This window comes from Ammospiza caudacuta, chromosome 1 (assembly GCF_027887145.1).
Source record: "Ammospiza caudacuta isolate bAmmCau1 chromosome 1, bAmmCau1.pri, whole genome shotgun sequence".
Lineage (NCBI taxonomy): Eukaryota > Metazoa > Chordata > Aves > Passeriformes > Passerellidae > Ammospiza > Ammospiza caudacuta.
The window spans coordinates 4,152,938-4,166,037 of record NC_080593.1 but is presented as its reverse complement, the minus strand read 5'-3'; the positions used below and the strand labels follow the sequence as shown (position 1 = coordinate 4,166,037).

The following is a 13,100-nucleotide window of genomic DNA, read 5'->3' as shown; positions in this document are numbered from 1 at the left end:
GGTGTCAATATTTAAACTGTTCTAATTTCCATACTGCATTTACATGCAGGTCCCCTTCTCTGGGTGCTGCACTCAGGACAATCAGAGAATTAAACTGATCTTTTAATCAGATTGCTGTGTGAAAACAGCAGGGCTGGCTGCCCTTTCCCTTCTTCCCCCTTTCTCTCTTTCTTCTGCAGAGTTTGAGAGGAGTTTGATGGGTGGCATTGTGGTGTCTGTGATGTCAGCCTTGTGTCCTGCATGTAGCCCAAAACCAGCTATAAATCCATAAAATTTAAAGTTAATACGGCATTTCTTGGTATTGTGATTTATTTCCTCTGAAACTGATAATTTAAAAGATTCGAACTTTCTTGGTTTTCTTTCTCTTCCCCAGTGAGAGGGAGAGAGGGAGGATCTGAGGTGCAGAGGGCTTTACTGAAACCTGAAATGTTGTGTAGTGATGCAGGTGGGAACTCGAGGTTGCTGAGGGGTGGTACAAGAACAAGGCTTGTTTTAAATCCTTGGAAAACACTTAGATTTGATTCCTCTCTGAAAATCAAACTGCAGCTCAGTGGGGATCAGGAGGTTTTTATTTCATATATCCCAGATTTCAATAAAACCCCACATTTCTTTTGCCATTATCGATGTCTTGGTCTTTTCATGAAAAATAGTCAGGAACCGCAAAAACACTTCAAAACTCTGATTTTCCTTGTCTTGCACAAGACCCCAGAGCCACAGAGAGCACTGTAAAGCCCTGGCTGGAGAGAGAGGGATGAAAGGATGGCTTTGGGCTGGGTGGGAGCTCCCAGGGGTTTTTTCCCCAGCATCCAGCAGTTTTTTGCTCATGGAATGTCCCATTTTCCCCCAGGGTGGCCCATGTGGGGTTCTGGCTGCTGTCCAAGCCTGTGTCCTGCAGCAGCTGATTTTTGCAGACACCAACAGGAACAAAGACACCCGGTAAGGCACTGAAACTTCAGGAATTTTGCTTGCAGAAGTAAAAAAACAAAAATTACATATATTATATATATGTGTATATATATACACACACATATACATGCATACATACATATATATATACACACACACACATATATGTATATAAAATGTATATATATAATATATTATGTATAATGATATATAATATATAATATAAATTAATATATAATACATAATATAATAATACTTTTATACATATATTTAATAATAATTTTTATTATTAATTTTATTTCTCTGCTGCAGCCACCCAGGAGCCTTTTGAGTTTGAACTTACTGAACTTATTTTTGTTTCAGGGAGAGAGAGAGAGAAAGAAAGCAGCATCTGATTTAGTTGTGTTTGCTTCCAGTGGAACTGTAGGAATGTACAAGTTGGTGTCTTATTTGTGTAATTGCTTGTGATTAACCCAAGAACCTCTACAAAAACCAAACAGGTTGAATTGAGGCCAATGAAAATTATTTAGCCTCGAGGTCCTCATGGAAATTGGATTTCAAACAAAAAAGTAATCAAGGTTTGAAAGACCATGAAGTTCATCCAGTGTTCGACACTAAGAACTTCAACAGGGTTGAAAAATTAAAGTCATAATGATTTTTTTTTCTTGTAACTGCTTTTGATTATTCCTGTTTAAACTCCTTAATGGAATTTGAATTTTTATTCTGTGTATTTTCTACTTGCTTTAAAGGAATTTTGTTAGGTGTTGCTGCTGACAGGGAAATTGCTTGGACTGCTATAATAATGATGTGCTTGTCATGTTGCTAAAGGGAAATGAGTTACTGAATTAAATTCTGGGAAATAATGCCTCAAAAATTACTTTGTTACCAGTTTTCATGTATTTGCCTCCTGTTTTCAATAAGACTTTCAGTCCTTTACAAAAGACAAATTCCACAAAGCCTCCCTGTGCCTTAAAGGAACAAAATGTTTAAGAGGGAAAATTATTTTACTGGTTTATGCTGCCACCACCTTCTTTTATTTGTGACCTCCATTAGTCTGAGTTGGATTTAGTCTGAAGAGAAGCTTTCATGCTGAGATCCTTCATTACCTTGCAATATAAAAATGTTCCTCTTGTATTAAATTTTGGCCTTAAATACCCATTTTTCTGCTTGGAACTGTGTAGGAAAATGCTGTGGTCTGTGTTGATATTCCTTAGTGCTGTCTGGTTTACCCTTAATGTAAATTCATTATTTAGGCTGTTTTTTGTCAATTTTTGAAAGAAACAGGTCCCTGTAGAGCGTCATTATTTGTTTTCAGCATCCAGGATGGGAATAGACAAAAATTATCCTGAAAAACTTCAAGATTCTAATTCAGATTTTTCAAGGTTCCTGTCTACAAAAAAGAAAAACCTCAGAAACTTTCTTGCAGGAAACTCAGCGCATACTTAGGTTTTATGACCAGGAATCTCCACAGAAGAATTATTTCTGGCTGTGAAAAGCAAGAATTTCTTTCAGCTCTGAGGACATCCTTTGATCAGCTGCTCCTTGGTCCCTTTGTGTGTCAGGTCATCCTTAGTGAAAACAGAGATGATAATTCCCCTCTTGCAGCATGGTTCAGAGATCATACATGAAATAAAATTATGTGGCACCCAAATGAGTGGATGGAGGCCGAGTTCTTTAAACTGAGTGTCCCAACTCGTGCCTTCTCCAACAAATTCTGTTTATTTGGCAGAATTTGCCTCTCCTGCTTTCCCCCTCTTATTATCCACATGGTTTTAAAATTTTTTGGGTTTTATTCATGAGATAAACATACTTTTCTTACGTTGTTTTTGCTATGGGCAGAAACTTTCAGCAAACAGAAGGAAAGGGAAGGAAAGGGAAGCCTCAGAGCTTCAAATGAGAGGATAAATATTCCTTTCTAACTCTAACCTGGATTTTCAAATTATCAACCACTTCACAGGAAGTGTTTGATTTCAGGCTTCTTCAACATCCAAAAAATAGTTATCATGTCTCCTTCTTCCTCTGCTGCTTCTCTCAGACACAGAAATTACTTGTGATTCCCATGAATTTCTGGGTGTCTGTATTAGAACACAGGCAGAGATAAGAGAAAGTTGTGATTATAATTATTTTTTTGCACTTGAAAACTCTCACCAATTATTTCCCATATCTCACATCCTTCAGAGAGGGAAACATTCTCTAAATTAACATTATTTTCAAGGCAGACATTGAACTTGAAAGTTTGTTTAATTTTTTTTGATGTTTGGTGTTTCTTGTTTAGTCTTTTGAATTATTAGATCTTTTACTCAAAACAGTGGGAACAGGTTTTGTCCTCATCTCCCATGCTGGTAACACTCTAAAACTGATAAAATCTGAATTTCAAAGCCTGCCATTCTTGGAGCCACTAGAGAAAACTCCAGTTATGTTCTTCCCAAGGGCATGGGATTTTTGGCCACTTCTTCAGTCTCATGGATATTGGGTTTATTCTCAAATCTGCCACTTTGGGACTTTCAGTCTCCTGATCCTAAAATGCTTTAGGTCCTGATTTTGGGGCACACCTTATTTTAAAAAAATGTAAGCAGCATTTATTGCAGATTGTACTTTGGAGAAAGTTTAGTAGTGGTTAAAAACATAATGGTGTAGATTTGTTTAAAAGGGTTAAGAAGTAAAAAATTCAGAAAGAAATTAAGCATGAATGGCTTCAGAAACTAAAAATCATGTTTAAAACATAAAACAATCCTGTTGGAGAATATTGAAAGCTTTATTACAGATTTAAAGATGAAATAGCTTCTCTTGTCCATTATTTGCCAATATATTTTTGTTCCTTGAAGCATTTATCTGCTTTTTTGTCCAAGCAATTAAAAACGTGTTCTGTGGAAGAGGAACTCTTACTTTTAGAAGGTCAGGGTGTGATAACAGATCTGTGCTTAACCAGTTCCTGTTGTTGATCATACCTTATTTACTCTTCTCCTGATTTTCATCCATTGCTTTTAATGACAAAACCAGTTTTATTTTAATCATTCCTTATAAATCAGACACCACCTTAAGTAATGATCTCCTGGAAGTGAAGACTCTGAATTTCATCACTTAAATTCACCTGTGTGACAGGAGCAGTGTCACACAACACAGAGACATGGCAAGTTTACAATTATTCATAACCCTCATTAGGAGCAATATAAACTCATAGAGATCCCCCAAAAAGCAGCACAGAGCTGTTAACACTGGACTTTGGGGGATTAATGTTCTTAAATGTCCATGAATGCCTGTTTTCCTTCTGACTTGAGAAGAAACCCACCCAGTGTGCCCAGTTTGTTCTGCAGCAATCCAAAGAGAATTTTTTCTCCTTACAGCTCCCTTCACTGGGTCTGATGATCTTCAATGTCCAAAGCACCTTCTTAAATGCCTGAAATGAGGTTTCTCCTCAGAAAATGGTTCCAAAAAGCCCATGGTGACATCAGTGTCCTCTCCCCGTGCAGGTGCTGAGCAGTCTCAGCACAGCGTGTGCCGTGGGTGCTCTCATGGTCCCTCATTCCCAGAGAAAAGTGGGGTTCAGCTCCACCTTTACCCCTGGAATATCTCCTCAGTGACAATACCAGCTGCCTCTCCAACTCACAGCATTTTTGGCCATCCAGGTTGTCTCCTTCTCAGCTGTAGAAGAACTGAAGTACCTAAATAATGATTGTCTGACCGGAGCCTTGTTATTAATCGTTATAAAACTCTCTCTAAAGATGCTTTTGTTCTTTTAAGGTCAAACCTGCCCTGAATCTGTTTTCCCTCATATTTTGCTGCTTTCTCTCTCCTTTATTTCCTGGCCTGCAGTTGTCTCCAGCCCTCAGAAGCTCACAGGACCAAGTGCCTCTCCCTGGCTCTCGCTGACATTCTGTGGCGTGCGGGGGGCCACGAGAAAGCCCTGGTGGCACTGTGAGTAGAAAAACCACTTTTAGTCAGTGTTCACTGCCCTTGCACCTCCATCTGTCCTAAATCTACATAATTTACACTAGAAATGTGTCACTGTCTTATTTTCTGAAAAATCCCTTCGCCAGAATTTCTTCTCCTGGGAAGCTGAGAAGGCTCAGAGAAAAATGAAAACATTATCTCATTTGCTTCTCCTGTGTTTTGCTGCTTTAGAATGTGGTTGGAGATTGTTCATCCAGCAGGTGGTTGTTTGATTGGTTTCATGTGAATTGTTTTAACTTAATGACCAATCACTGTCCACCTGTGTCAGGACTCAAAGCAGTCACGAGATTTTATTATCATTCTTGGTAACCTTCTGTCTGTATCCTTTCTGTATTCTTTAGTACAGTTTAGTATAGCATTCTTTTATATAATATAATATAATATAATATCATAAAATAATAAATTAGCCTTCTGAGAACTTGGAGCTAGATTGTCAATTCCTCCTTCATCCTGGGGATCCCGAAAATACCACAGAAATGCTTTGTGAGCTGCATTTATGCCACCTAAAGAAGCCTAAGGAGCAATGCAAAGTGTAATTTCTGCTGCCCCAGTAGCTGGGACAGCAAAATAGACAAAACACTTTGAAGTTGCTGTGAAAGATCCTGGATCTTTATTAAATTTATGGATTAGATTTAATTGATTGTAGGGATCCTCTGAAATCTTCTTATTAAGAGTTATTTTTCCAGATGCAGCATTCTGCTCCTGTATTGCAGGATATTCCATTATAGCAGGAATTAAGCTACTTTTGCTTGATTTATGCAATGCAATGAGGCTGCTTGTACACAAAACATCCAACTTTTAGATCCCTAGCTTTGGCTGCTCTGGAACCTAAAGGACATTTTTAAGTGAGTCAGGTTTTGTGGCCATAATTAATTTTCTTTATTAGATCAACTAAAATTATTGTATTTGCTGGGACCTCTGTGGCAGGAAGGAATGATGAATCTGGCTCCATTATTCTCAGAAGGCTAATTTATTATTTTATAATAATATATTATATTAAAGTATACTATACTAAACTATACTAAATAATATAGAAAAGATATTTACAGAAGGCTAAAAAGATAATAATGAAAACTTTTGACCCTCTCCAGAGTCATGACACAGCTTGGCCCTGATTGGCCAAAGAGTGAAAACAACTCACAGCAGAATCCAATGGAACAATCACCTGTGGGTAAACAATCTCCAAACACATTCCACATCAGCAAAACACAGGAGAAGCAAATGAGATAAGAATTGTTTTCCTTTTCTCTGAGGCTTTTCAGCTTCCCAGGAGAAAAATCCTGGGCAAAGGGATTTTTTCAGAAAATGTGAATGTGACATAAAATAGCTGCAAAATAACAGAGAGGCTTTGGGACACAGAAATCCTTCATAAACCTGAAATAGAAGCAGCAAATTCAAAGACATTTCAAATGATATTTCACATATTTTACATCTTAAACCTGCTTCCTCTGTGATATTTTACATATGTTCTTCTGCTTGTTTGAATGTCATTGCTCTGAAAATATTTTTAATATCAACATCTTAAACTTATATTTATCCTGTTTCTGTATGGAGAAACTTGTAACTCATATTACACTGAGAGAGCACAGCACAGATATAGTGTTTGTTTCACTGATAGAAGTTTGGTTTGTGATATAAACTTATTTACAAGAAATCTTTTTTTAAAACGTCATTAAAAATAATAATGTGAATCTTTGGCACATTGTTCAGCTCATACAACATGTTGATTTCTATTGACTGCCATTTTCTTCCTTTTAACATGAGTTTTGTCTGAATATCCCCTTCAGGCCATCAGGAAGGCAGCAGTTCACTCCCACAGGGAAATACAAGGCAGATGGAATCCTGGAAACTGTAAGGCTCTGTGTGACTCCCATGCTCCACATCCTCTTTCTTGCTTTCCCTATTTCTGTTCAATGAATCTGATTTCTGTTGCTCTCCTAACATTTTAAAATCAGATTAGTTATGACCCAAAATCCAATAAGAGCTAAAATCCCACAGCCTGCCTGGCTCTGAGTTGTTTCAGTGGCTGTGGGCAGTTGGGCTCTCTGAAATCCTTTTTTTTTAAATATTTACCTTCCAAACCTAAAAACTCTGCCTGTTTTTAATGACACACAGTAAAAATCAACGTGGGCCTCTCCAATTGACCATGAGCATGAAAAGGCTCTATTTTCTTCTTGTCTTACAGAGAATTCTTTGCCTTTTTTCCCCCCTCCAGAAGCTCCAAATGGCAGAACACTTTCCAGTTATGCCTTATTTCCATCTGAGACTCTGTGATGGCTTTGCAAGCAGTGCTGCCTTCAGCCAGGCTTTAGTGGTTGCAGGAAATGTTTTTGGCTTCCTAAATGAGGGAATGGGTGTCTCAAAAAATCTGGAGATGGAAAAACAGGCAAAGAATATTGAAGTGAGGGCCTGGATCTGCTGGATTTCATGTTAAATAGGAATACTCATATATTGTCTGAGTGTGGTAAATGCCTCACCACATAGGTACAAACCCCTGAGCATGGGGATTTCATGTTAAATAGGAATTTAACATTGATTTCATGTTAAATAGGAATATTCATATTCTCTGAGTGTAGTAAATGCCTCACCATAGAGATGCAAACCCCTGAGCATGGGGATTTTATGTTAAATAGGAATTTAACATGGATTTAATCTTAAATACAAATACTCATGTATTCTCTGAGTGTGGTAAATGCCTCACCATATAGGTACAAACCCCTGAGCATGGGGATTTCATGTTAAATAGGAATTTAACATGGATTTCATGTTAAATAGGAATATTCATATTCTCTGAGTGTGGTAAATGCCTCACCACATAAGTACAAACCCCTGAGCCTCTTGCCCATCCTGTGATTTCTAAAGCTGCAGAATTCCTCTGTCCTAGGCGTTGTTTTTCATTGCATAGACAATGCTTGCAATGGAATCAAAATGTCTGTTCAAGAAACTTAAAAATCATCAATTGAAATGGAGAAACTTCAATATATGTTGAAATTTGAAATTGAAAAATTCAGAATATATCAGGTTTTGAGGTGTAATTCTATGCCAAATGACAACAGTAAGAGGTAAATTTCATTAGATCTTTATTTCTTTGTGTTAGTTCAGATCTTTCCAGGCAGTTTGAAAGTTTTGGCTACTTCATTTCAGCTTTCAGGTTATAAAATTGAGTTGCTGCTTTTTAAGTCATCTTTTTTCCTTCTTGTATTTCTTCCCAGCTAATACTTCACAGTGCCACAAGATATGAGGACCTGATTGTACTTCTACAGCAGAATATTCACCAGGTATTGTGTTTAATTATATACTAATTAATCAAATTATGGTTCAGCTGCCAGCCTTTGTGTCTATTAGTTTCACACTCTGAACACTGTTTCTGCCACTCTATGGACATGTTTTCCATTTTAACAAACACAGCAACAAATTCAGCTTTAGCATAAATCACAGCAATTCCTTCAGTGCCATTTGCATTTCTGGAGAATTGGGCAAAAAAATTTATACACAAAAAAAAAAAAGCACCAAAATTCTAGGCAAACAAGAGAATAACACCAAAATAACACCTTTTCTTTTTCAGTTTGAAATTGGTCCCTATGGCTGCATCCTCCTGACTGTGTCTGTCATCTTATCAAGATCCATCAACCTGTGAGTGCCTCTCTAGCCTTGTTTTATAAACTGCAAAATTAGCTGTGAAAATTAGAAAAATCCATGTTGTGCCTCAATCTCTGGCCTTTTTAATCTGTCCTGGTGTCTGGTCTGATAAATATGGGCGAGTTGTGCAGATTTACCCACCTAATCCTGGCTTTTCTTGTTGTATACACACACTTGTGTGCGTATAATTATAATTATATCATATATATAATTTCATTGTAATATAACATGTTAATATGTATAATTGTATGTATAATTAAATATATAATTATATATAATTATATAATATAACATAATATATAATATATTGTATATATAATATAATATAGTATAATATAATGTATTATAATATATATTATATATAATTATATATAATATAATTATAATTATATATATAATTATATATAATATATATGTTAGATATATATACATATACATATACATATATATATATATATATATACACACATAGATAGATAGATAGATAGATAGATAGATAGATAGATAGATAGAATATATAATTATATATATCTCTATATATATCTATTGTAGTGGTCACTCCACCACATCTGCTCCATCTGAACATTAGGTGTCATGTCTGAGGTTGTTTTTTGTTCTCTTTATCTTGACAGTTCAAGCAAGACTTGTTTAAAAGGTTATTTATTTTACATACTTCAGGTATCTTAGGTAGGGGGGAATAACCTGTCATGACTTCCCAGTCTCTCTGTCAGTGATAATGAAAAGGAAAATCCAGAATAAAATGAGTGAGGCAGCTCATTTTTAGGTAGCTGTAAGGAATGCATGACAAATCCGTTTATTGCTGTCGTGAATATCGTGACTCTAACTCATGGGAAGTCACCATAACCTCTTTAAAAACTCCCCGAGGCTTGCCCAGGCACAGTGGCATTTAATTTTTATATACAGTGGCATTTAACTGAGCTTTTACACAGACTGAAGGTGTTTCTGTGGTGCTGTGAGTGTCAGTGGGTCAGAATATAAAGTCAAATTTTCACTGCTGTGAAAAGCCCCAGGAGCAGGGGGAAGCTGCTCCCTGCCAGTTTGCCATAAACAATTGCCAGCTGCACTTGAAAGCAGCACGAGGCTGGTTTATGGAAGTTTTATTTCTTAGAGGAGGCTGATTTATGGAAGTTTTTATTTCTTACAGCTCTGCATTGTCTCGACAAAAAAACAGCAACTTAATCCAAATTTGAGATCCACTATCAGTTGCTCACCTGCTGGGATCCCAGCAAGGGTTTGCAGATTGAGTTTTTTTGGTTTTATTGTAATTTCTTCCTTTCTTTTGCTTATAGTAACACTACAGCCCTTGGCTCGACTCCACTTTTGTACTCTAACACAAATTATTTGATAATTTCGGGGCACATGCCATTTATTCTCATTTTTGTGAGCTGGTTACAACAGAGAGGTTCAGATGAGTAAAGTCACTTGTGCAAGTAATGATCTGTAGGTTCATAATTGCTGCTGCCTGCACTGCTTTGCTTGCTGTGAAGTGATAAATATTCTTTAATCATTTGAGCAAGGATATATTCTCCCTCATCACCTCCCAGTTCCTACCAGATGGATTATGACAAGGCCAATCAATCAACTGTGTTTTTATTTGGGGGAGCTGTGTCTAAAGTGAACATGACAATTCCTTTTGGTGCCTGTTTGCATTTTAAGCCATCTAAATATTTTTACAGATCTGATCCAGAATGTCAGAGCAGTTCATGAAGTGCAGTTCTATTTTGAGGAATTGCCATGATTTTTTCACAAAACTTCATTTTAAAGTGCTGTTTCTCCTCTAGCTTGTACTGTGTAAGACACTGCATTGGTACCTTTTTTTTTTTTACAATAAATGAGAATTTTTCTGGTTTTAAATACAATGGAAAGTGGTTCTGGACCTTTGCAGTTTAGACCTTTGCACAATTTTTTTTAAAATGCAAACTGAATTTTATTGATGTAATCTTCAGCAATAGATTTAGCTGCCTGTGTCACCTTGCTCCTCTCAGGATATTAAAAAATATCAAGACAAATAACTCAGTGCTGATATCCTCAAGAAATATGTACCATTCAGAGAGTGTTACCAGCATGGTAAGCAATTATTTACATAACTGGCATAGTTCTGGATGAAGAGCTGAAGACAAACAAGAGTTGCTTTAGGATAATGGAATTTTCAGCCAGTAATAGATCTCCCTGGGATTCTTCTGCCCTAGTTTTTGAGATTTTTTTGTTTGTTTGTTTTTGTCTTTTTTTTTTACAGAAAAATCAGCAGATTTTTACTGCAGAAAACTCCATGGAAGTTTCAGTTGTCTGGATTTTTGTGTGCACATTGCACTGAAAAGAAAAAAAGATTATTTTATTTTAGTTGAGGAGTTGACAGCAGTTAGATTTTTCCTAATTTGAGTGTAATTATATATCTTAATGGTCTTTATTACCCAGAGAGGTTGTGGATTCCCCATCCCTGGAAGTGTCCAAGGCCAGGTTGGAGCATCCTGGGACAGTGGAAGGTGTCCCTGCCATGGCAGGGCTGGCACTGGATGGGCTTTAAGGTCCCTCCCAGCCCAAACCATTCCAGGATTCAATGATTTATTTACTTTCTATGTAAATATTTGCATTTAGGCCTTTAAACTCAAAAAAAAGAGAAAAAAACCCATGATTAATTTGACTTATTTTCAATATCTGTCTTAGAAGGACATCAATAATCTCCTGAAGTGCTTGGTTATCTCTCCTATAAAGTGATAAAATAAATAACCAACTCATAAAGAAATTTTTCACTGTAAATATTAAGTCATGAAAGGAAATCTGCTTTTTAGTGACAGGTCAGTGAAAAATGGGAGATTAAATGTTAATAATGCAGAGCATTATACATGACAAAAACACTCTTACAACTGTACTCACCTAGTGATGGGCTTTAAATAGGCTGTTATTAAAAAAAAGGAGAGAAATTCTGGTACTACCACTAGAAATTTAATTATCTGAACACATCAGTTCAGTTTTCTGTGATAGACAAGAGATAAATCGTGTTGAGAGTTCAGAACAGAATAAAAGCACATTAATGGCTTCATAAAAATATATGATCTTCCATATTTTATCTTGCATGTAGTCCTGTCTCCCCAGGCCAGTAAAGTCACATTAGTACTGGAATAAAGTGGAAGACAGAAACAACAAAAACAAAGTTTCCTTTTAATATAAACAGATAAAAAAAAAATCTTTTTTCTTCACCAACAAAGAGGAATAACTTGGAAATAGTAAAAATTCAGGCACTGATGGCAAGGATGAATATATTATTCCTCAAAATCCAAAATCCTGGGTGCTCTCAGGGTAGCACTCAGGCTTTGATGTTAAAACAAGCATAATTCTAATTTTTTTCCACAGCATAAACAACTTTCAGTGCTGGGAGATGAGGAGGCCAAGAGATTGAAGTAAATTGAGAGCAATTAATGGAAGGTGCAAGCTCCAGCATCCCTAAACCCCCTGGCCTTGATGTTATCCCCATGTCCCCCCATTTTTGTGTTGTTTCCTGCTGCTTTTGCTGTTTTTTTGGTCCAGCTCCATAATTTTTGCATTGTTACAGATCTTCCCCTGCAAATGGAAATTCCAGCGCTCAGCCAGGTCTGCTGGGCAGTTCTTCTAAGATCCCTGGCAAATCTGAAGCATTTTTATTTCAGGGGGGACGCATGCCAGGAAATGCAGGAGTTTGTGCTGCTTTGTAGATTTTGGGTAATGAGTTTTTCATGCTCCAGGCACTAATGATCATCACTGCCTGAGCTGATAACAAATGGCCAGAGAGGAGTGAGAATTCCTGAGGAAGTTGCTGAGAACGCGTTGTTGCTTCTGGTACAGGAAGGAATTCTGGTTCCTAACAATTGTTACCTGTTTTTTAATATTTTAATTTTTTTTTTTTTTTTAAAAACAGCAAAAAAATGTTCAAAAAAAGCCATATTATAGCAGCTCAAGGGATTAATCTTTCTGAGTGTGCAAGATGTGTGCTGGCATCTTCACGTTGATGAGAGCTACAGGATATTTTCCTTGCATGGCAGAGAGAATGAGCTCAAAATTTGGGCTGCAAACCCCCACTGAGCTTCACCCCTGAGTGCAGGAAATTTGTGGATTCCCCATCCCTGGAAGTGTCCAAGGCCAGGCTGGAACACCCTGGGACAGTGGAAGGTGTCCCTGCCATGGCAGGGCTGGCACCGGATGGGCTTTAAGGTCCCTCCCAGCCCAAACCATTCCAGGATTCTATGATTTGTTTACTTTCTGTGTAAATATGAATATTCAGGAGTGGTTTTAGTGACAACTCAGGTGATCCCCACAGTGTGACTGTGTGGGTTTTTGAGCACAAAATGGCTATCTCTTGTTATAAGGTCTTTTAAGACTTAACTATCTAATTAAGAAATGACACTTACATTATTTTCTTTTTTAACTCAATAACTGATACCTCAAAGCCTGCAATGTGGACTTTTCTGTCCAATTACAAAACATTGCTGAAACCTATGAAGAAGAAAGAAGAAGAAGGTAAAGAAGAACAATTTGCCTCTGCCTTAAAACTTCTATCTTGCTTCATATTTATTTCTATATTCTAAAACCCCAAAGTCTAAGTTTTCCAC

At 36.9% G+C, this 13,100-nt stretch overlaps 1 protein-coding gene across 1 annotated transcript in view; it reads left to right on the top strand.

The window, feature by feature from the left end:
- Window positions 1-13,100, top strand: part of MINDY4 (MINDY lysine 48 deubiquitinase 4) — a 77,296-nt gene that overhangs the window by 26,822 nt on the left and 37,374 nt on the right. Inside the window, exons 9-13 of the mRNA XM_058814849.1 lie at window positions 848-936; window positions 4,720-4,821; window positions 6,645-6,708; window positions 8,070-8,135; window positions 8,423-8,490. Coding sequence (XP_058670832.1) covers window positions 848-936; window positions 4,720-4,821; window positions 6,645-6,708; window positions 8,070-8,135; window positions 8,423-8,490 — 389 coding nt within the window. The remainder of the gene's footprint in view (window positions 1-847; window positions 937-4,719; window positions 4,822-6,644; window positions 6,709-8,069; window positions 8,136-8,422; window positions 8,491-13,100) is intronic.